Source organism: Guyanagaster necrorhizus (genome assembly GCF_019112545.1).
Source record: "Guyanagaster necrorhizus MCA 3950 unplaced genomic scaffold BT62scaffold_37, whole genome shotgun sequence".
Classification (NCBI taxonomy): domain Eukaryota; kingdom Fungi; phylum Basidiomycota; class Agaricomycetes; order Agaricales; family Physalacriaceae; genus Guyanagaster; species Guyanagaster necrorhizus.
This window is the reverse complement of record NW_025064916.1, coordinates 267837-289069: the sequence shown is the minus strand read 5'-3', so window position 1 is coordinate 289069 and position 21233 is coordinate 267837. Positions and strand designations below refer to the sequence as shown.

General features: G+C 49.6%; 7 protein-coding genes across 7 annotated transcripts; 2 read left to right on the top strand and 5 right to left on the bottom strand.

Annotated features, from left to right (window-relative positions):
• Nucleotides 1-277: 277 nt before the first annotated feature.
• BT62DRAFT_937063 (uncharacterized protein) lies at nucleotides 278-3742 on the bottom strand. Its single transcript, XM_043187245.1, has 7 exons — nucleotides 3272-3742; nucleotides 3194-3211; nucleotides 3030-3140; nucleotides 2347-2976; nucleotides 1232-2292; nucleotides 968-1171; nucleotides 278-913 (listed from the first exon to the last, which is right to left on the bottom strand). Exons 1-7 carry the CDS (start codon nucleotides 3352-3354, stop codon nucleotides 423-425), a joined length of 2598 nt encoding a protein of 865 aa, XP_043035039.1. The 5' UTR covers nucleotides 3355-3742; the 3' UTR covers nucleotides 278-422.
• Nucleotides 3743-5381: 1639 nt separating this feature from the next.
• On the top strand, nucleotides 5382-6612 carry BT62DRAFT_982777 (Pex19-domain-containing protein; the record flags this gene model as incomplete). The annotated part of the gene is made up of 5 exons (XM_043189719.1): nucleotides 5382-5445; nucleotides 5492-5997; nucleotides 6044-6235; nucleotides 6286-6453; nucleotides 6502-6612. 5 exons carry the CDS (start codon nucleotides 5382-5384, stop codon nucleotides 6610-6612), a joined length of 1041 nt encoding a protein of 346 aa, XP_043035038.1.
• Nucleotides 6613-9289: 2677 nt separating this feature from the next.
• BT62DRAFT_907979 (MFS polyamine transporter) lies at nucleotides 9290-11432 on the bottom strand (the record flags this gene model as incomplete). Its single annotated transcript, XM_043183691.1, has 11 exons — nucleotides 9290-9362; nucleotides 9416-9554; nucleotides 9616-9801; nucleotides 9857-10048; nucleotides 10098-10210; nucleotides 10274-10385; nucleotides 10449-10512; nucleotides 10567-10805; nucleotides 10856-10925; nucleotides 11049-11235; nucleotides 11287-11432. 11 exons carry the CDS (start codon nucleotides 11430-11432, stop codon nucleotides 9290-9292), a joined length of 1521 nt encoding a protein of 506 aa, XP_043035037.1.
• A 1565-nt stretch (nucleotides 11433-12997) lies between these two features.
• Nucleotides 12998-15215, bottom strand: BT62DRAFT_1042844 (uncharacterized protein; the record flags this gene model as incomplete). The annotated part of the gene is made up of 7 exons (XM_043178452.1): nucleotides 14575-15215; nucleotides 14202-14504; nucleotides 13977-14143; nucleotides 13612-13915; nucleotides 13382-13560; nucleotides 13200-13303; nucleotides 12998-13144 (listed from the first exon to the last, which is right to left on the bottom strand). Exons 1-7 carry the CDS (start codon nucleotides 14859-14861, stop codon nucleotides 12998-13000), a joined length of 1491 nt encoding a protein of 496 aa, XP_043035036.1. The 5' UTR covers nucleotides 14862-15215.
• Nucleotides 15216-16734: 1519 nt separating this feature from the next.
• BT62DRAFT_483084 (uncharacterized protein) lies at nucleotides 16735-17451 on the bottom strand. The gene is made up of 2 exons (XM_043181118.1): nucleotides 17098-17451; nucleotides 16735-17045 (listed from the first exon to the last, which is right to left on the bottom strand). Exons 1-2 carry the CDS (start codon nucleotides 17347-17349, stop codon nucleotides 16875-16877), a joined length of 423 nt encoding a protein of 140 aa, XP_043035035.1. The 5' UTR covers nucleotides 17350-17451; the 3' UTR covers nucleotides 16735-16874.
• Nucleotides 17452-18390: 939 nt separating this feature from the next.
• On the bottom strand, nucleotides 18391-19326 carry BT62DRAFT_937055 (manganese and iron superoxide dismutase). The gene is made up of 4 exons (XM_043187244.1): nucleotides 19105-19326; nucleotides 18852-19042; nucleotides 18644-18781; nucleotides 18391-18590 (listed from the first exon to the last, which is right to left on the bottom strand). The coding sequence occupies exons 1-4, from the start codon at nucleotides 19304-19306 to the stop codon at nucleotides 18510-18512; spliced, it is 612 nt and encodes a 203-aa protein (XP_043035034.1). The 5' UTR covers nucleotides 19307-19326; the 3' UTR covers nucleotides 18391-18509.
• Nucleotides 19327-19908: 582 nt separating this feature from the next.
• Nucleotides 19909-20568, top strand: BT62DRAFT_1011554 (uncharacterized protein; the record flags this gene model as incomplete). The annotated part of the gene is made up of 1 exon (XM_043177796.1): nucleotides 19909-20568. The coding sequence occupies one exon, from the start codon at nucleotides 19909-19911 to the stop codon at nucleotides 20566-20568; it is 660 nt and encodes a 219-aa protein (XP_043035033.1).
• Between the last annotated feature and the right edge of the window lie 665 nt (nucleotides 20569-21233).

Genomic DNA, 21233 nt, shown 5'->3' with positions numbered 1-21233 from the left:
AATAGAATGAAGAAACGGGGTATCGGTGGCCTTTTTTCCCTTGAGGACTTTTGTAATAAGTTTCACTCTACCTTCCATAACATGACTGAACAAAGGGAAGTCGAAATGGGTTCGTGACAGATCTCAGATCTAAAAAGCGTGACGCGGATACAGCCTCCGGTGCGAATAAAGTTGAAAGAACTGTCCTAATTTGGCAAGTCGCACGAGCAGCGCATCCTGCGCATTCATATGGTGCTTTGGACCTGAGAGCAACGAGGCTCGTATCAATCGGCATCCGTCAAACATAAAAAAAATATTATACACATATCCTCAAAGCTACATAGTACATATATATGGCCTTTGGTAATTACGATCTGCAGCGTGCGTTGATTCGTCCCTTCCACGTAAGTAAAATGAGAAAATGCGCCACGCATTCAGTGTCGCTATGGGGAAGTAACGATACCGGTCATTTTCAGGTACGGCTCTCCTCCTCCTCCTCCTCCTCCTCCTCCGCCAATATTATTCCCATCCGAAGACCTGGGCGGCTGGATAAATTCTGGATTGAAGATTTGGCCGAGGTCGACCGTGCCGTCGTTGAACAGCGACATGACATCCGATGGCGACATGTACAGTTGCTCGTTGCTCAGGATGTCCATGTTCATGTTCCCGGGGCCGTCGGTGAACGACGGTTGCTCGAATTTTGTCACGGGCGTCCCTGCAGACTGTGGTGCCGGAGGAAAGGACGACGGCCCCGCACCTTTTTGGGCGTCCAGGAAGTCAGACGGCGAAAACGCTTCGGGACTGGGGGACTCCCCACTGCAATTTGAGCGAGCAATAGACGGCGCCTTCTTGCGTACGGGTCGGATCCAGGGCGGACGTCTGTCATTTTGAGGATTATCCTGTTGTGGGGTGGGCTCCAACGGAATTTGAGTTACTATTGAGTTAGAGTTAGAAGTGTGAATGGAGGGCGCTACGAAAAAAAACTCACATCGGCAGAATTCTTCCATGAGATCCCCCGAACGGAGTCCGCAGATGTAACGACCGCTGAATCTTCTCAGAAGACCAATACAAGAGCGCAGCGCGTCGAGACCAGAGGGTATCAGGTGTTGCAACGTATCAGTCTTGCAGTTGAGTAGAACGGCGACGAGTGTCCGTCCAGCTTGGGTGAGTTGGTGGATAACGTGAACGCCATCTAAAAAAAATCATCGCATCAGGAAAAGTCTATCATAAGATAGGCGCTGGAAAACCTCACAGTAGGTCATCAATCCCTTCCTCGCAATATGCAAATGCGCAGCGGCGATTTGCAATGCCGAATTATGCGCTGCGACCATAGCCTCCTTCTCAGCTTCAGTCTGTTGCTCATCGTCTCCGCCCGCTGCATGCCGCTCAGCGACCATCTGCGAAAACCGATGTCGATGGATCAAGAGCCGTACAAAGTGTTCCGCGCAATGTAACCGCTCCGCCTGCGTCAGTCGAATCGTATCTTCCGTACCCAGAGTCTCCGCAGACTGCGACCAAATGGGAGGTATACTCCGATGGATCTCGTCCAGCAGTATCTCCTCGTCCTTGAGTAGTTTACACCCGGAGGACCCAGTCAGGAGCGCCGCTGCCTTAGCCATAAAAGGTGACGAGGACTGCCGCGCCGGCGGCACATCCAATACCGACTCAGCCACCACGAAAATCCGCAGTGAGAATATGAAAGCGCTCATACGGCATTCGGTACCTGGAGGTGGCACACCGACGCCCTCATGCGTGATATACTCATCATCAACGGGCGCCGGCTCTCCCACATCGCAGTCCCTCAATCGGATCATCGGCGGTCGCCCAAAATGCGCACTCAGCTGCTTATCCCAGATATACACACACCAGAACGTGCGTTTCCGCACCTCGTCCTCAATTGGGTCGAAGAGATCGTATGTGTCGGCTGAACGGTGGAGACCAGCATCGACGGACACGGTTATGGCTTCTGAGAGGAGGGCAGCGCCTTTTGAGAGTCGGCCAAGACCGATGGCGTATACGGCAGCGATAAGGTTGGCATGTATGGTGTATAGGGTCGGTCGGTCCGCCGTAGGGAGAGTGCGTAGTCGTCCGAGAAGCTCGAACCAATGCGTGCCAGCAGAGATGCTGTCATTTGGATCGGCACGAACACGAGGGTCATCCATATGCCGGGACGCCAGACAACAAATGGAGACAATGAAGGCAGCGAATCCAGGTTCACCCCATTTTTCTGGGTTACCGTAGTCTGCGAGGAAAGTCGGGACGTGTATGAAGGGGAGGATGTAATAAGACGTTGAGAGATAGCATTGCACGAGACTGCGCATAAAATGACTGTCAGCTATCATCCCTCCCGGTGATCGACCTATTTACCTGTCCATAAGCTCCGGCTCGATATATGTTGTTATCATCGACCAGAGCGTCTGGGGATTAATATGTGTTCTCCGGGGTGTTCGGTTGGGAAACCATTGCGGCTCCTGAGAATTGGCAATTTTCGTGGCCGCCGATGTAGTCTCGTTTGATGGCGTGCTTTCGCTCGTCTCGGAAGGATTGTGTCGCTCGACCAAAAGATCCAACAGGGGCAAACCGGACGTTTCACCTTGCCATCGCGTGTACCCCTCATCGTCAAAATATAGATATGAGGCGGTGAGCGACATCCGCGAGGTGTCGTCCGCAAGGGAATCTGGGCCACTCCCTGTGAAGAGATTTCCCATGAGAGACTGGAAAGACGAACTAGGACTTCGTTGTCGACCATCAGCAGATTGAGGAGGTGGTGAGAAATGTGTCGATGGGTTGGTTAGTGGAAAAACATGCAAGGAAGGTGGGGGGATTCCCGAGGGAAAGGAAGGAAAGGCAAAAGCAGGGCTGTTGATGTCGGTGGGAGAAGACTGCTTAGCTGGGTTCACTGCAGCAGCTGCACCACCAGCAGCGAACACCGCGGGTGGTATCGCTTGTATTAGCGTTTCGAGGTGGTGCATACGGTCCTCTAGCGTCGCAGTTCGCCTAGTATACCTTATCAGTAAGAAGAAACAATTATGCTGGCAGAAACTGCCTACTTGGACTTGTGTGGGTGAGTCCTCTTCCCAGGCTCCTCGAATGTACATGCTGAATTGGCGGTAAGACAGGCCTGGCAGGGATGGCCTTCATCGCACTTGATTCTCCTCCGCCTAATACAAGTCAGATTTGCGCACCAACTGAGAAAACAATGGATGATACATACCGACAACGATCGCATGCCCTGTTATCAGTCACAGTGAGCGCCGCCGTTCCGATGATCCGCACAAGAGTTGGGACTTACCTGCTCAGCTTGAACCGACGCTCCTTGAGAATCGAAGACGTCTGTGTCTCCTGCTGCGTATCCGAGGTCGTTACTGGAGGCATATTGTAGGAAAAATCAGAACAAGAAAAATGCGGGGTAAGTTATCGTGGTTGGCTACTCTTGGGGTACCGAAATTTCCCGTAAACGATCGATCGTGGGTTGGTTAGGAGCCTTTTCGAAAAGGGGAGGGTGTCGTGGCACTGGCCGTCGTCAGAGCACACTCAATCCCACTTCGCTCAAGGGGCCGTCCTCGAGGTACAATACAAGGTCAGGCAAGTCGTCTGACTCCCGATGATTGGAATTTGGAATCCCATACTTTTACCCTCAAACTTCTGTGCCGAGCCGCCGAGTTTGCTACAAAATACATCATTTTGGAAATTGGGAAGCGGATACTGCTTTGATTTGAAGCAATGTTGCCGATAGGTGTTCCAATGATCTGGTGATGTCGACATGCTGCGCTCAGAGCCCGTGAGCATGCTAACGATGTTGGTAGAAAGCAACATCAAAATTGTAAGCAATTCCTAAAATGGTAATGGTAAATCTCATCATGGACACGCTGATCGCGGTTTGACGAAGTAATCTGCCTATCTTTGTTGCGGTCGACATACGTAACAACTCGGAAGGGCTGGAAAAGCAGTAGGTGGCTGTAGGCGGTTGTAAAAATAATGGAACGAAGCCACAGGCAACCGAGTGGCGTGCGGGGTAACTGAGATCGAAATAGAATTGGTTATTAAAAGCCTGGAGAAGTATGTAGTACACCAGGAAAAAAAAAAACCTCAACGAAACACAGCCATGGAAGACGAGGAATGCAGATCTGACATACGAGAGAAAAACCGAAAGAGAAACTCCGATATACGGGATCGAGACTTATGACGAGCCACGACAAGGGGAAACTTGCTTACGGGAAAATGCGGAACACATACGTTGACAAAGGGGCAAAATGTGGAGTAACAACTACCTTGCGGAGATGAAAAAAAAGGTAAGCAGACTCAGCAGCCAGGGCAATCGATACAGCCTTGACAGGGTCAGCAAGGTCACGCAACGCCCTTTCGAAAGAGAGGAGAGTGGATTCTCAGACATGGGTCCGAGCGTGTTGGCCGATTATTCAATTAGACCCTTCCCCCCAACCCCAGCTTGTGGGGAAGAACACCCCTCGAGGACAAGGGCATCAGCGGCTGTTTCAGCATGGATAATATTCCAGACCATTTGGTGGCGCGGGCCATTTGGCGTCAGAAGACGAGGTAGCCATCAGATTGGGCTCTTTGTAACTTATTGGAAATGGGAGGAAATAAGCGCACTTATCTCCAAAAGCTCGGCGCTCGGCAGCCAGTGGCAGAAGTTTCTTCCGAAAATACAGTCTGGTGCCGAAGCTGCCGACTAGAATTTTGCGCGAAAGGTCTACCCCACATGACAGACTTGATTAGGAGCGCGTTCAGACGCGTCCATGTGGTTGTCAGTTAATAGGGATAACAGAAAGCGGGGATTTTATTTCAATGGTTATACGTCGCAATTTGAATAAACAGTCTTTTCCGTCGTTCAAATCCTAGGTCTCTTCAAAGGCGTTGTCGGTGCTCCTCCGTGTTTATTTTGGTTTCTGAAATGGAATTTCTTCTAGGAAGGTGGGAAGGAATAGTATCTATGGTGACCCCTCCAGCATCGATGCGTATCAAAAAGAGTGATTGCCCATGTTCACAATAGGAAGACCAGGAAAGATGTAGACATGGAGACAACATCATCGATCGATACTCACAAGGTGTCGTCTTGTAACCCAGGGGAAAGACACTACAATAAAGCATGTCTCGTCAGGCAGTGATTATTGGGAGCCACAGAAAAATCGGTAAAGCAAGGTATGATAGCCGTCAAGCGACGACCGCTAGTATTAATGGTGGCGACTAGATAAGATTGAAATGGTACATAATTGTTTTCACGTGAATTACTGAATGGACTGCCATCAAACTTTTGGGGGTTACCCTTGTCTTTGCGGCTCGACCAACTGCCCGAGCGTCCAACTGACCGTAAGTGCCATCCGTCATATTATGATCCTCCATCTTGTGGGGAGAAGCACTGTGACAACCTGTAAAGGGCCACAATGTCCAAGGCAAAGCGGACAACTGTGCAGGACACTGAGGAGGAGGATTTCGACGAGTTCGACGGTACGAAGTCTATCATTACCATTCCTGTGAATTCCTATTCAAACAGGATCTGAAGATGTACTATCCCAATTCAACATACCGAGAACATCCCCGCCGTCCATCTCACCTCCCCCACCTCCACCGCCTACAGCAACGACAACGTTCTCCGAACGGCCACATACGAACACGCTTGTAGACCTTCCACCAAAGTCCATTCTGGGGTCAGCAAAGACGGAGCTCGGCTCGATGGCAGAAGACCTCGACGAGGACGAGCTCACAACAGAGTTTACTCGTGAACTTGTCAAGGGGATGGAGGACCTGATGAGGGAGCTTCAAGTGGAAGCAGGCCATTCCGACTCTCAGGGCGACACCGAAGAAGACCGGATTGGACTGTTGAAGGCTGCATGGGAGGCTATGTTGGTCGAAGGCATGAATGGCGAGGGAGGCGAGGACGTCCAACAGATGATGGGCCCGGACTATAAACCCAAAGACGCAGGCCGTAGTGGTGGTGACTTTCAGTCCAAGGTCAAGCAGACGATGGACAAGCTGAAGCAGAGCGAGTCGGATTTGAAGGTACGTTTACCGACCATCTTGTTCACTTTTGGTCTAATTATTCTAGGCTGAGGACTCCACATCGACTTCAGATCTGGACCTAGCTAGCATAGAGGCTATGTTGAAGGATCTGGGAATGGAAGAGAATGGCGGGCTCGATGCGAGCGAGGAGTCTATCGATGGGTTCTTTGAGAAGATGATGGGCCAGCTGATGAGCAAGGAAGTGCTCTACGAGCCCTTAAAAGAACTAAGCGACAAAGTAAGCATTTGACATTTTCTCATCCATACCCTTGACTCACAGCTGCATAGTTCCCTGGCTTCCTTTCAAACCCCCCTGCAGATCTAACATCCGAAGACAAGCAACGATACCAGACCCAGATGGGTTACGTGCAGAAAATCGTAGCCCTGTTCGAAGCTCCTGGGTATGACGATAAGAACGCAGCTGATATGAAGAAGGTTGTGGATCTCATGAGCGAGGTAGGCTCTCCTGTCGTCTGTATTGCCTTTCCGCTGACAGTTTTTTAGATACAATCGTATGGCGCTCCGCCGACGAGCATCATGGGCCCTCTTCCTCCAGGGCTTGGATTCGGCCCTGATGGTTTGCCGCAGATGGGAGAAGGGTGTGTGGTAATGTAAACGAACAAATGTATTTTATCTTTTGTGTATATATATAGTAGATCAGTCGAGAGGGCCGAGACGGGCCGATCATCATGCGAATTGCTGTTGCCATCTTTCTTCCCTTTCTCCAAACGCTCCTGTACGCCATGACCTTCCGCCTGCACAGACACGGTGGCAAGTTCAACGAAGGTCGCGGGCGTTTTCCGAGAAACTTTGTGCGTAAAATTACTAACCAACACGAGTCTGAGCAGCTAAAACAAACGTCCTCTTAGATTGTCGGTATTACAGTGGTATCTGCACTGTACTTCGTCGGGAAAAAGTGGGTGGAAAGGAAAACGATGTTGGACTTGGCGTGTTATGAAAATGGTAAGGACTTTATAGACGTGTGGGCTTCGAGGAGATTCACTTGCGTTGTGTTGTTTAGCGATACAGAAACGAGTGAGCCCGGAGAAGAAGGAAGAGTGAAAAGAACCTGGTAGTGCCGTGGACCAACAAGTTTCAGAATCACTGCCAACGTTCGGCGCGCGACATTTCAAGAATCATCACACCACGAAACTCGGAGTCACAATCCCCCCTTGTCCGCCATAAGGTTCAAAAATGACTTGGGTCTCGCCACATTTTCTACGGGCAAACTTCAAGCGGGCTTCATAGGGATCGAGAGGGACTGCGAGAGGAGATTATCCAATTACTCAGGCTGCAAAATATTGTGATTTCAAGAGTCTAGACACTGAAGGACGGAAACTAAAAAAAGATAACACTAGCTAAGAATACATGCTCATTACATCATTGTCTCATCCCTTCCCCTCCTGTACACACCCGTTGACATATCCCGTAGAAATCTACGAACTTGAGGACAGGAAATCGAGATGTCAAGTGAATGATAAACTGACGCCGAGGCACCGGAATAACAATCATAAAGAGAAACCTTTTTTTACAGCTGCGAAGGAGCGGTCCTTGAGAACAGCAAGGGATAGTCTGCCAGAAGCATGAGCTTCGCCCCAATCATCGGACACGGGTGAACGGTATCTGCCTGACTTGATTCCCCATCCATACCAATGAAACTTGTCTAGGATACGGACAAGCTTCGGATGGCAGCCCCCATAAACGAACCGAGCGGAGCTGCCAGGGATTCAAAGCGGGGATGAATGAACCCCTGTCAAAGGACGATCATGAAACAGTTTTAGCGTGATACGGCGAGCAGAGTAGTTTTGCTAGGCTCGGCAGGGACGTCGGAATGAAGGAGAGGAAACGAATCTGCTGCTCCCAAGTCGTTGGGCGTGCTATCCAATTGCGGGTTCAATACAATGGACACTAAGCTGCGTCAACGTCCAGATGCCATGCCAGTTGTTTTGAGGTCACCACTGGCGTGTACACATTCGAGATTGAGGACGGTAAGGGGGGATCTGGCTTCGAAAGATAGCAGTGCCGTCTGTATGAAGTAGCTCTACGACCCAGAAACACAAGGCGCGCGCAATTCGCTCATCCCGCTTTGCACCATCATGCCTGACCTGCGATAACGAAGGATACTAGTAAGAACCCCGCACCCCAAACTGTGACTGATTTCAAGGGTAAGGTAAGCAGCCCCGACCGATGGGTGGAACGAGGACCCGACGCCGTGTTGGTCGATGTGAAGGTGCTTCAAGTTTCTCTTTGACGAGTTTCTCACTAAAAGGAGTTCGAACAAGGGAAAGAGTGTGGATTAGTCATATGGCAAAGGACTCGGCTGTACATGCACAGGAACATAGGATGGCAAGAGCCAGCATCCCAAGCTGAGAAAGTGCATTCCTGGATAAGAGAAGCTACCGCGTTGGTTGGTTTGGAACCTCTGTTTGGAACCTCTGTCCCTCTTGTTCCGGTCCCTCCACCCCATGTAAAGGCTTCTCTTGCGAGGGCCACCTGGTAATCCCCCTTCTGCAACTGGTGGGGTCAGACACGTGGAAACAACATAAGCATACCACAGCATTTAATCTGCAGCACACCGACAGGCGATATTTGTCCTCTCGAGCCAGGTTGGCATACTAGACCAGCCTGCTACGGTTCAGGTTGGATGGTCCCTTCCCATTCCAATGCATGTGCTTCGCTGGTGCCTAAGCGCGGATCCGCAGCATACATCAGTACCTGTCTCGCACTCTCCTCCAGTCCCCAGGGGATCCCAGAGTACAGCACTAACCACTTTCCGGTGTCCCAACGGTGCTCGAAGCTTAACCAACGGGTTTTGACCAGTGAGCTGGAGGTGGCCTGTCTCTTCTCAGAGTCGGCTGGTTTTCTAAAGCATATCCCCCTATTACAATCCCCTGTCCCCAGAGTTGAGAGAACGGTGCTCGAGGCTTAACCAATCCCTGTCCTACTGAGGCCCATCGCTGGGTTTTCTGGAGAACGGTGAGGAAACTTAACCAATCTCCATCCTGCTGGGGCATCGAGCAGAGTCTTGCTCAGGATGGTAGTTTAATGTCATGCCAAGGACAGGATGTCTCCCAATGACAACCACTTGATGCAAGTTACCGATCAATCGCCACGAGGCTACTACTCCGAAGAGTAATTATTGGTTCCTCCTCTTCGCCACGATCCTTGATCACTACATAAATGACAGAGGTCATTTCGTGCTCGATATACAGGAAGACTGGAATAGAGCTTCCACTTACTCCCTTGCAGATGCTATTATTCGAAGAGATGCAAAATCCATTCAGGTCTAGGATTACGACGTAGGTTTCTTAGTATACCGACTCTTCATTCTCACTGCTTTGCCATATTTCCAGAACAAGAAAGGTCTGCAAGAGATGGGTCAATACCGTCAGAATGAGAAACACATTATGACGCGTACGCTGGGCATCCAAGGACAATCGCGACCACAGCAAGAATAGTGTCACCCTTTCCATATCCAAGTTTATCATACATGGATGTCGCAAAGAGGGGAAACCCGAACCCTGCTAGGGAACGGAGACACGACACCGCAGCGAGCCCTAAGCTCCCGTTAACCGTCGACCCACAAGAAAAAAAAAAGAAATATCTGAATAAACCCACCTGAAGCCGCATACAGCGTAAACGTATCCACAACATACGTCTGCATCGACTGGAAATTCAATATCATCCCCGCTCCGACAAAAGCAATGCCAATGTCAGTCGCTATCCAATGGACGCCCTTCTGTGCACACCATCCAGTCAAGAGCAGTCCTATGGGAAATACAATCGATCCTGGCACCATCGAAGCTACCCCCGACCCTGTCAGCATGCACTCTTGGCAGAAAACAAAGACGGCACTCACGCACGCGAAATTCTGGCTCCCCGACGCCCCCGTTCCTTTCCTTCAGATATTTGTAAACGCGATCCATATACCTCGCGTTGGTTTGAGAGGCCAAGCTCACACCCAAACCTAGCGCGATGTAGTGCAACCCAGCGATACCCGTATTTTGGTGGTATACCTCTCTGAATATCGTTGGCATCGTCGTCAAATACACTGAATAACAATTTGTCAGTTACATCCACGGCTGCAATGGCCGACGTACGATAAAAGACACCATATATGAACGCCATGTACAAAGCGACTATCTGGACGATGGGCTCGCGAACAAACAGTGCAAAGGGGCGAACGAGGGCTGTTGCAAAAATTTGTTGCCAGCTAGAGCAGAAGGTCAATAATAACCAATCAGAATATGAGGCTGAGACCCAACCAAATGCATACCTCCGAGTGCCAGCCTTGTCAAACACAGTGCGCACATTTCGTTGACCCTTCTCAGGATCCTTGCTCTTCCTTATCTTCTCCGCTTTGCGCTCCAAAAGTACTGGTGCAAAGCCTATCAAGATAAATAGTCAAAAAACAGCTCCAAAAAAAAACCTTTAAAATTGACTCCGCTTACTTTCTCTGAGGAATACGAGTCCCAAGCATTGAACGAAGACGTCGAAGATGCATGTGGAGTAGAACTGGGGGGGTTACACATCAGAAACGGAATACAGAAGGATAGGTGGGAGACTGACGACCCATCTCCAAGTTGACTTTTCGGCAATCCAGGCGCCAGCGACAGGACCGATGACGGGACCCATCAAGGGCGCTAGAGAATATACAGCAATAGCTTTCCCCCTCTCCTCCGCTCTCCACATGTCAGCAAGAACACCCGCACCAACTGCCAAAGGCGTGCTTCCACCCAGACCGGCAAAAAATCGGAATATTATGAGCTGCGTCTTGGTCTGGGCGAATCCACACCCGAGATTCCACACTGACAGGGCTGTTAGGTTGGATCGAAAATGCGGAGAGGTACGACGTTACCGAAGAAAAACACATTGGAAAACTGTATTACTTTTGATCGTCCGTATATCTCACTGAGCGGGCCGAGGAACTGGATGAAAGGTTACTTGAGTGCCATCGTCGAACTCATATAAGATGATGTGCTGACCAGAGGTCCAACAGCTAAGAGACTTTATCAGTCCCCCTTTCCTCCCAGGAAAAAAAAAAAGAGCACAAAAGCTAGCTCACCATACGCCAAAACGAAAACCGACACCGTCATTGCGAGCTCCACCGAACTACTAATTCCTAAATCCTGTGCGACTTGTTCCATCGCTGGTGACACCATCGATGACGACACGGGGCTGATAAATGTGAACAGCGACACGATCACCGTTGCCCTCCATCTCTTTGAGAATTCCCAGCTAACAAATTCAGTCGTAAGGTCTAATTAGTAGTATTGTTCCCGGACGCACTTTTTAGGGTTTTCAGGATCATCGGGCCCGTTCCAGTCTATCACCAAATCTTCTTCCTCGGAGGCATCTACATGTATCGTACCGGACCTTGCATCGCTATCTTGGCCTTGCTCATGTTGGGTATCGTTAGTGATGGTATCGTTCATATTGACGTGGGGAAAATGTTTTTTTGCGAAACGCCGTGAGTTTGCACTGGCGCTTTATATCTCCGGGGAGAACTGGAACGCTGGTTACACGGTGCATATGATCAAATGTTTTACGGCCGTCGGAATACGATCGGCATCGGGTCGTATGTCTTATCTTTGGCTTTGTAAATTATGACGCATCGCAAGGGACTTCGGTTAGATTCTCGAGGCTCCTTTTTCTGTGTCGTAAATTGCGGATATAGGATGCGCCCGACCACTTTTTTTGGTGTTGAAAGAAGAGTGTATCGTGCGATTCATTGTGTAACCGAGGATCCATTAAAGATCCGCGTAAACAAGCGTGCTAGCGATTACTCATTTCGGATGACGTAGGGTCAGTTCTATCTCGCGCTCTTCCTGGTGTTGGGGGGGCGGAGAAAACAGTCGGAAGACTCGCAGAGGCCCATGGTACTGGTATATTTAGCTTGTAGCCCACTCACTGCCTTTGTTGCCTCTCAATAAACCGATAGAACGCGGCCACAAGCCCTGAGTCAGTTAACTTCCGTGCATCCACTGCCGTTAGATCGGAGGATTTACATTATTCAGCGACTCCAAGGATTGTGAATTGGTCATAAGGTTTCAATAGAGCGTGAGAGGATCTAGCGTGGTGGCTTATATGGAAGTTTCATTTATTTCGAGAAGGTGTGGTGGTCCAACCGAAGCCTACCAGGCAAGTCAGGTGTGGAGGGAGGTAGACTTGGTCGTGCCGAGGTGTATAGAAGTTCGTAAAAGGTTTAGAGCCCAATATTAATCATGATCCAGTGTGGCCCTTCTGAACAACAACCGATGATCTTTCTCCTGTTCATAACATCTTCCAAAAATTTGTTACTGTCTTTCGGAATTGCCTCTCGCCATACGAACCGCAAACTTGCATGAATTAATCCTGACACAGAACAAATAGTACGTTACCATGCTACATCACAACAGACCAGGTGAAACCAGACTCGGGAGCGGGGAATGTACTCCACCACGTCATAGTGGATAGTGTATACAGTTCATCTGACGCAGCTGGCTTGCTGAATCGACAGCAGATTAGATGCATGCGGAACGAAAGCCTGCTGATTCTTGCAAAAAGCCCCCCATTATAGAGTGAAAGTTCATGGTTATAATCCAGGCAGAGACAAACGGGGGGGGCGCCATACAGATAGGTGTGTACCTTGCGTAATCGATGAAGGACTTGTGGACACAGAATGAAAACAAGCCACTTACCACAGTTTCATTAAGATACATGATGAGAGCGTGAACTTGGCCAGAGGCTGGAAAATATAACTTACTGATTGATGATGCTCGGGCCAGGTGCCCAAGGGGAGATGTCGTCAAGGCGTGCGATATGAAGGTACACTGCTAGCGCTCATGTCTGCAATCTGAATATACCAGCTTTGGTCTGACGCGCGAACGTGGACCGTTGTAAGTGACCACCAACTCCGGGGAAAAAATCGATGCCATAGACCTAAAGAAGGCTTTTAGAAATGAACACAGCTGACGCGCATCAAGGTGGACGTCCGTTTCTTCTCATCATCCCTAATACGTTACACGCCCAAGAGCCGCTGAACGCTCCCAGGAACCACACTAGGAAGCGTAACCCTAAACACCAAAAACTGATTGTCCACATCCTCACCAGCATCATACGGCTCTCCCACTGAAATCCCATTCGTTGTGAGGAAATCGTTGTCCGACTGTACTCGCACATCAACATCAAAACAGCAGCAGCAGCGTAATACCACCACTCACAGCAGTGAACAAGAAATAATCATCCGGATAATCCGGGTCATCGACAGGAGCAAGCGAGAATGACTCCCACTTTGCGTTGATGTGCGTGTCGTCATCTTCGTCGCCTAAGGAGAGAGGTCGGTCAGTCAGTCAGTCAGTCAGGCGAGAGTTGTGTGCGTAGGCAGACAGCCAGCCACACATACCATTCTGCAGACCGAACCTTGCCAGCTGGTCGTCGTCAAGATAATTGACGAACGACACGTACGTGGCTGGTATAATATCAGCATCAAGCTCGCCATCGATGGCAATGGGGTTCGCAGGATCGTCGAATTTGGTACCGTGAATGTCCGTGGCGTTGGAGATATCGAAAAGGTCCGCTTGCCTGAACCTACCATCAGCACACGCATCCCTAAAGTCCACTTGAAAACCTTACTTGTAACTGGACTCGAGGTCGTCCCCGCCTCTTCCATCTCCATCCCTAGACAACGCGAAGAACACACCAGGGCTTACGAACGCGATCTCGCTGCATGCCCTCGTCTTGTTTTTCTTGCTCTGCGGCAACGGCACGACCCATTCACCGACAAGCTCAGGACGGACAGTGGGGTTGGACACATCATACGCTAAAAGACGGGTGTACCTCGATGTGGTCGAGTCATTTCCACCGTCCTGAATAGTCGCCGACTGCAGCATTGCATAAACAATCTCACTGTCGACGTCGAACGTCAGGCCCTCGAATCCTATGAACGAAAAACGTCAGTTTTCCTCCAATAAAAACTTTCAAAAACGGCGCTTCTTCACCTTGATTGCCAGCTCTTCCAGTACTTGGATCCGTTTCGGACGTAAAGTTCAGGTTCCCGTCGGAGTCGCGAGGGAGGATCGCTGAAGGTGGTTGGATAGTCTGGATTAGATGTCCGTCCCCCGAGAAGCGGTAGATGTACGGTCCGTACTCGTCGCTCACCCAGTACCTATTCCGCACGCAACACTTAGCCCTGTTTCAATGACCGGCATTCAAATCCAACTTACGATCCATCAAGGTTCGCAATGATCCCCTCAGCATCAATGGACAGATTCGGTATCGTAATCGGCACGGGCATCTGTGGGTCCGCGAAGGGGTCCAAGGGAAACCCTGCCATCGCAGGACGCACGCCTAGGCTATCAAGACCTGTAGTCTTGTTGTCATCTCTCTCATACTGGAGCGTAGTGTTCTTGTACACCACCGTAAGCGTCCCTTGCGCGTCGTCAAAGCTCAAGTCGTCCGTGCCGTAATAGGGCGTCAATACAAAGTCAATATCATGCTGGCGGGCCTGGTAGTTTACCGTCCCTTCCCTACAGAGAGGTCAGCAAATGGAAAAACCGGAGGAGGAGGGAAGGGGGGGAAGGGGGTCGGCAAACGCACACATTGTACCCACGATCTGGATGTGCGACCAGTGTGCCCGAGAAACTTCCGTTCCCAATATCCGTCCACGTCCTGTACTTGATCGCCATGGCACTCCCAAAACCACCAAGGGTATCGCCCGTCGAGTCTACGGCATCTGACGGGATCAAGCCAAACGCGACGATTCCTTTATTGATAAAAGTCTGCCCATTGAGTACCACAGACGTGTCAGTACTAGCCTTCCTCACAGGCGACGCCCGGAGGAGAGCAGGTGAAAGTGCGCACAAGACCACTTGGAGAAGGCCCATCGATGGTCAAGGTACTTCGACGAGGTATATATAACACTCCCACCCGAACGTGCGCTAAAAATAATTTCCAATGTTAGGAAGACACATGCGAGATGGGCTCTGATGAGCTGCGCAGAGGTACTGGGAAATAGCGGGGACAAATAGACCCCGAGACGTCGTCATAGCTAGGAGTGGTGGACACTGAATGGGACAGAACGCTACAGAAGCGAATTCGGGATCCATGTGGTTGCGTTTTTGATGCAATATGGTGCTTTTGATGATACAGTAAACACGGAGATACGGCGGTCTTCCAGCTTGATGACGTTTCACGGATACAGACACAAGAGCATCTGTGAAGTCAAGTTGTATTGTTTGAGCCGTAGCATTAATGCCATCCTGCGACCTAATATTGCATGAGAATAGTATAGCGGGCGGCAGAGAGAATTCCGCTCAAGTTACTTTCAGTACGGGCGTAATAGTGCGCAACTTGGAGGAGCTTTCGTCAGCTATTATGAAAAACTTAAAATGTAAATGGTCCAAATCCCCGACCAAGATATATAATATGACCTACCAATAAAATACTGAGCTCCGAGACTTACAACAAGTTCATACCCCCGTTCTCGGGGCTGCTACTGTTCGAAATCTGCAGGACTTTTGTCCCATCTCAGTCAGAGATAATAACGAAGGGACAACCGACTGCACAGTTACGGGCTCACGGAACTCCCAACACATTCACGATGCTGACAGCGGGGGGTGGCACGAAACTTGACGGCATCATTTCTGCCTTCTGGGTTCGAAGCCTTGACGAACAGGAACAGAAACAACAGCGAAAGCAGCAAAAGAAAAATTTATCCGAGTTCTCTCGTACGAAAAGATGAGTCTCCGAGTAGAGAAGAAATAAGCAACAATTGGGAGAGATATGAGAAAGTCACGGGAAATGCCGAAATAATGTCGGTCGCCCCACTTTCTCAGCAAATTTGCATGGACATTCCCTTGCCCACGAAAAAGTAATCCTATGCGCCGCTAGTCCGGAAAATTTTGTTCGATGGTCTGCGGTCCAATTTTCTACTTGAGAGCGAATATATGTACGTCGCACTCTACTACCGTTACACCCAGAAGAGTTCAGCGCGGTGAAAAGGAAGCATAATCCACAATTTTGCCACAGTAGATACATTCTTAGATATCTGGAGCTAAAGCTGACTACATAATAGTTATAATCTTCAACATACAGATAAGCCAAAAACAAATAGAAAAAAAAGGGATGTACAGAGACTTAAAAAAATGTACAAAGAAAGCTAAAGATGTACGATGGGACGATACGAGCTACATTTTCAACGAAGACGGACCGCACGCATACACACAATACGAGGGAATAAGATACGAAAACAACACCCTAAACATGTTAGTGGTGCCGCGTAGGCGCAATAAAAAGGAAAGCAGACAGCGATAGCACGATGGAAAAGATATTTAAACAATGGGAATGTGGTCGTTTGGCGCATCCGGATCATCAGATTGATACACATTCCCGCTGTGCACCGTCTCCCATCTATTATGTGGAAGAAGGAAAGAACGCGCAGCGGGTAGAATAGTTGTGAATGGGACAGTGATAAAGGGGGACGCTGTCGGAACTGGACGATCAGGCCTCGACAGGCGCAGCTTCTTCCTCCGTCTCCTGTATCCAGCTTTACCAAATGGAAAGTATTACAGAGGAAGTCTACGCACCTTGTTCTCGACCTCGCCTTCCACATCGCCATTAGCAGCAGCAGTAGCCGCAGCTTCAGCTTCAGCTTCAGCCTCAGGTTCCTCGGCAATGGTCTCTTCAACGACTGGGGCAGCGGCTGCAGGCTCTTGGGCACCGACCTATAGATTAAACAGGCAAAGGGAAACAACGAAAAAGGCAAGGATCAGCGCCGTGCTCACGCCAGTCATTGAAAAGGAGATCGATAGCCACTGAGCAGAGACCATTACAGGCACTACATGCCAACAAGGGGCTGATAACCGCAGAATAGCGCCAGGAGAGACGAGAGAAGCAACTCAACATGCCTTGGAGGATGGTTTCTTGGATCCAGCCCTGGATGCAGGCTTCTTGGACGCAGCTCTGGAGGGCGGTTTGGCGGAGGCCCTGGAAGGGGGCTTGGATGCAGGGTTAGCAGCAGCAGCTTCAGCGGCTTTGGACGCAGGCTTCGCTTTGGATGCAGGTTTGGTCTGGATAGAGTCAAAAAATTAGCGCTCGATCGGCAATAGAGGGCGGTTATACCTTCTTCACAGGGGGCTCCTTCTCGGTTTGCGCCTCCTCACCGTTCACCTCTTCAGCAGTCTTACGCTTCCGGCCTCTAGGAGTCTTTGGCTTTTCCTCGACATCAGCCTTGGCTTCCTTATCTGCCTTTTTGGCTCTAGGTTTCGCCGCAGCCTTCTTTACCGCCAAGGCTGGTTTGGGTTGTTCCTTGATACGCGATGAACGACGAGGCTCTGTAGCCTCATTGGTAGCAGCGGCGGCTTTACGAGGCATCGTCAGGGGACAGCCGAGGAGGAAATATCGGGGAGCGAAAAAAATGAGGTGATGGGCAAAAGCAAAAGACGCGTTCACGATTCTGGTATCGTTTGGTTTGTTTACTCCCGAGTTGACAAAAGTTCCCATCACGTGGGGCGCGCACGCACCTGATGCGTTCCTGGGCCTTTGATCAGAAACCTCGAATGATATTTCAGCAATTTACGCTTTTCCAGGAACGAGAAGTCAACAAGAAATATGGACAGTTGGAACTGTAACAAGTTCTGGAATTGCTCCCAGTGAATATCCAGGATTCTGAAGTACTTTCGAATGTAAACGCGACATGTTCAGTTTTGTGCTTCAAACGTAGTCTGTCAGCAGCCAGCCTATCCAGAGTAAGTCTCTGGTTTATTTAATTCAAGCCAGTTACTCTGGATCTCGTTTACTTCTCTGGGCAGTGGGGATGCACCTCTGGCATCTAAGTTTCCATATGAGTTGGGTCGCCTCTATCATTGGTATCCTATAGAGCCTTGTAGTTCCCATTCATCGCACCTAGACAAAATAAGGAAACGGCCGCTCCGCAAGAGAGCATTAAGGTTCAAGGCGGCACGTCACCTTTCAAATCCCGGCCACGACCGCACATCACCCACGAACTGCAGGCAGCACGTCCCGTTTTGACCACAAGACGCCGACATACAGCGAACCGCCGACACCGGTTTGCTTACTCTGGGAATGTGATTGAATAGACTCTACGTACAAGAGGTCATCACAGAAGGATAAACTATGTCTGCAACTATTGAAACCACAGTTGACCAGTATTGACCTTAATGTTCCTACTATTCAAATATCAAGTTTAGCACGAAGAACAGTGATTGATTAAATCAAGGGATACCTACCCCGTGCCAGAACATGCGGATAGTGCTCACATAGTCAAGCGAAAAGGACTTTCTTGAGGTTTGCAGGTGGTTGTCTGACTTGCACAGGCGGATCAGGTAAGATACCTTGTTGCTGAGCGCCATAGCGCTGAGTCGAACCAAATCCGAAAATCGGCCGAATTCCACAAAAGAGAGGAAGAAAAACATGCGATTTTGAGCAACCGTTGATACAAGATAATCAGTTAGTCCCACGAAAGTAATACAATTTCTGTCTTCTTTTCTCTTTCTTCTCACATAAAAACAGACTTAGAGCTTGGCAGCGATTCCTTCATCGTAGCGCTTTTGGGCTTCCTCAAAGTTGATAACGGACCAGATAGCGTTCAAATACTGTACACTCTTAGTCAGCCATTCAGTCATTACACAATACGTAAGACACATACGTCAGCCTTGACGTTGAGGTACTGGAGATAGAATGCGTGCTCCCAGATGTCGACACCGATGATGGGAACATGAGTCAACAGAGGGTCTTGGTTAGCGGTGGTGACAATTTCAAGACGCTTGGTGATGGGGTTAAGTCCCTGAAAATTGCGACGCAATGATATGATATGATATGAGTGACGCCATCCACACGAAAGTATGATTACTCACGAGCCATCCCCAGCCGGATCCCTGGATACCAGCGGTCGTAGCGTTGAATTGCTTTTTGAAGGCGTCAACACTGCCAAAGGTGCCCTCGATAGCATCCTTGAGAGATCCACCATGCAGGACACCTCCGTTTCCTTTGCCCTCAGAGTGGGCGGGAGCGAGGTTCTTCCAGAAGAGAGAGTGGTTGATATGTCCTGATAAGACAATCAGATCAGTCAGCAAGTCGTCGCAGCGCAACACGCCGCGTCCAACGTACCACCACCGTTGAACTTGAGGGCAGCCTGAAGTGCAATGCGCTCCTTGGCGGACGATGCCTTTGAGTAGGCAGCCTCAGCTGCGTTCAGCGCATTGACATAGGTCTGATGGTGCTTCTTGTGGTGAAGCTCCATGATTTGACGAGAAATGAAGGGCTCGAGAGCATCATAAGAATAAGGGAGATCAGGAAGAGTGTTGGCCATGGTGCAGTTTCGATGGAGATGGGAGTAGGAAAGGAAGATGGGTGGGTTTCTCTCTTTTAAGCATATCCGCGAGACGATCATTATTAATTCTGATGTCAAGTCACGTGTCCGTAATGTGGCGTCATTCAGTGCTCCAACTTGGATCGAAATATCGACATGCCACCCAAAATTTGACCAAATATGCTAAATTTCTTTGACTTTGCTTTGACTATTTGCCCGAAGTAATGTCAGCAGGAATGAGACAAGTGAACTATCAGATTCTGTGGATAGTCATTCCAAACTCTTTACCACCACCTAGAGGAACTAGAGGACTGAAGGAACCATCAAGTTTATGTAGCTTTTCCTTTTTTGTCCCTTTGTCGCCTATTATTTCATGAACATTGAAGACCTGCCGTGAGTTTTCTTACGAGACTGTGACAAGCCATTCATTATTCGTAGATACAGTTCAGGACAAAAAGATCGACCACCCATGCCACGGGGCGCTAATAATGGAATCTATTTATTTCATTGAACATCATATTTCACTGTGAAGTTCACAATTCACTTTCTGGTCCATCTTTGCGGGTCCGAGTTCCGCGACCACATTCAATTGTCTTAGTACAATGAAGAGTACTTCCCTCATAAAAGGCGCGCGCACAACGGTGCACCCTTCCTTTCCCCAAACAATTCCTCAACCCAGTCGCATCTCACAACTCCAGAAGACATGCCATCCCTCCCTGACCAATGGCAAGTCGATCTACGTTGTGAGATCAACAAAGCTTATTAATATTACCTTTCGTAGGACTGCGCCGTCGACACAGAGACAAGATTCGTACGCCGGTCCCCCCCAATGGGAGCTAGAAGATCTCGTCGACCCTTCCCTCTACAACGAAGAATACCCGATGCAGAACGACGCGGCCAAACCCCCAGCACCAACCGTCATCGCAGAGCCTCAACCTCGGATAGGCACTCTCAAGGGGTGGAACCAACCCCTGACCCCGCGCTACACACAGTGCAAGCCTCAGCCGCCCCAGCTGTGCATCGATCCGAAACTCGTCGATCCTGGGTTTGTCCACGTCGCGCGCGAGTGGCCCGAGGAAGAACAAGAAACCACGCCATCCAGGAAGCGCAAGAATCCAGCAAGGAGGGCGACTCAGGCCCGGGGCGCGGACACGGGAAGCCCGAAGAAGAAGGCCAGGAGCACTCCTACAAAGCCGAAGGCTGGGACGAGCAAAGCTGCTGTCAGAGGTAGCACCAGTCCACGAAAGAAGGGACGCAAGTAAAATTTTCTGGACCGTCGCGTCGCGGTATCCATCATTCCACGTTCCTTTACGCGCTGTACCCCCCTCGTTCTTTCCCATGTTATGCGTGCCGGACGCGATAATCAACCATACACACTTTTTTTCACGTTCTTTTGAAGTCTAAATCTCAGGTTGCCATGATCAACGAATTTGGAACTATCGAAGGATTCGTCTGAACTCTGTTCCTTCCATGTAGCTCGGCAATTCTCTTCGCTTCTAAAACTTGTGCACATTCCGCTTTAATCACTGGATAGGCTGATCATAGGTTGGTTGTCTGGGAATTATCTCTTCACCGTCCCGGAGTTATCGATCATCCATTATATGTGTGTGATTCACAGTCGTTGCCTTAGTTCCTCGTTCGCATGTTTTCCCTACGCATAATAATTCAGGTACTTGACAGACCCGATGTTAGACGCGTTCTACGGTCGAATAAAGTTCTGAAGATGGTCTTACTATCAAAACAATGGCCCGAACATGCCGAGCAATGAATGATACGCTACGCGAGTTTATCATTGATAGGATCACAACAATGTTGATAGATTCGTCTAAAATCCCATTGACGGTATCCCCCTTTGAATAATCTGCTAATCTGCAGTTCAGAAACTGACTAACCAGCCAGATGCTCAGAGGAGGACCCAACGTCGAAG

What these genes read in the sequence shown, in the direction of transcription:
- BT62DRAFT_937063 (XM_043187245.1), bottom strand. Translation starts at nt 3,354, where the DNA reads ATGCCTCCAGTAACGACCTCGGATACGCAGCAGGAGACACAGACGTCT. An exon ending in GAAGGGATTGATGACCTACT is followed by an intron (nt 1,172 to 1,231) that starts GTGAGGTTTTCC and finishes GATTTTTTTTAG; the next exon opens with ATGGCGTTCACGTTATCCAC. An exon ending in CATGGAAGAATTCTGCCGAT is followed by an intron (nt 914 to 967) that starts GTGAGTTTTTTT and finishes CTAACTCAATAG; the next exon opens with TAACTCAAATTCCGTTGGAG.
- BT62DRAFT_937055 (XM_043187244.1), bottom strand. Translation starts at nt 19,306, where the DNA reads ATGGCCAACACTCTTCCTGATCTCCCTTATTCTTATGATGCTCTCGAG. An exon ending in CCTCAAGTTCAACGGTGGTG is followed by an intron (nt 19,043 to 19,104) that starts GTACGTTGGACG and finishes TTGTCTTATCAG; the next exon opens with GACATATCAACCACTCTCTC. An exon ending in GATCCGGCTGGGGATGGCTC is followed by an intron (nt 18,782 to 18,851) that starts GTGAGTAATCAT and finishes CGCAATTTTCAG; the next exon opens with GGACTTAACCCCATCACCAA.
- BT62DRAFT_483084 (XM_043181118.1), bottom strand. Translation starts at nt 17,349, where the DNA reads ATGCCTCGTAAAGCCGCCGCTGCTACCAATGAGGCTACAGAGCCTCGT. An exon ending in AGGAGCCCCCTGTGAAGAAG is followed by an intron (nt 17,046 to 17,097) that starts GTATAACCGCCC and finishes GACTCTATCCAG; the next exon opens with ACCAAACCTGCATCCAAAGC.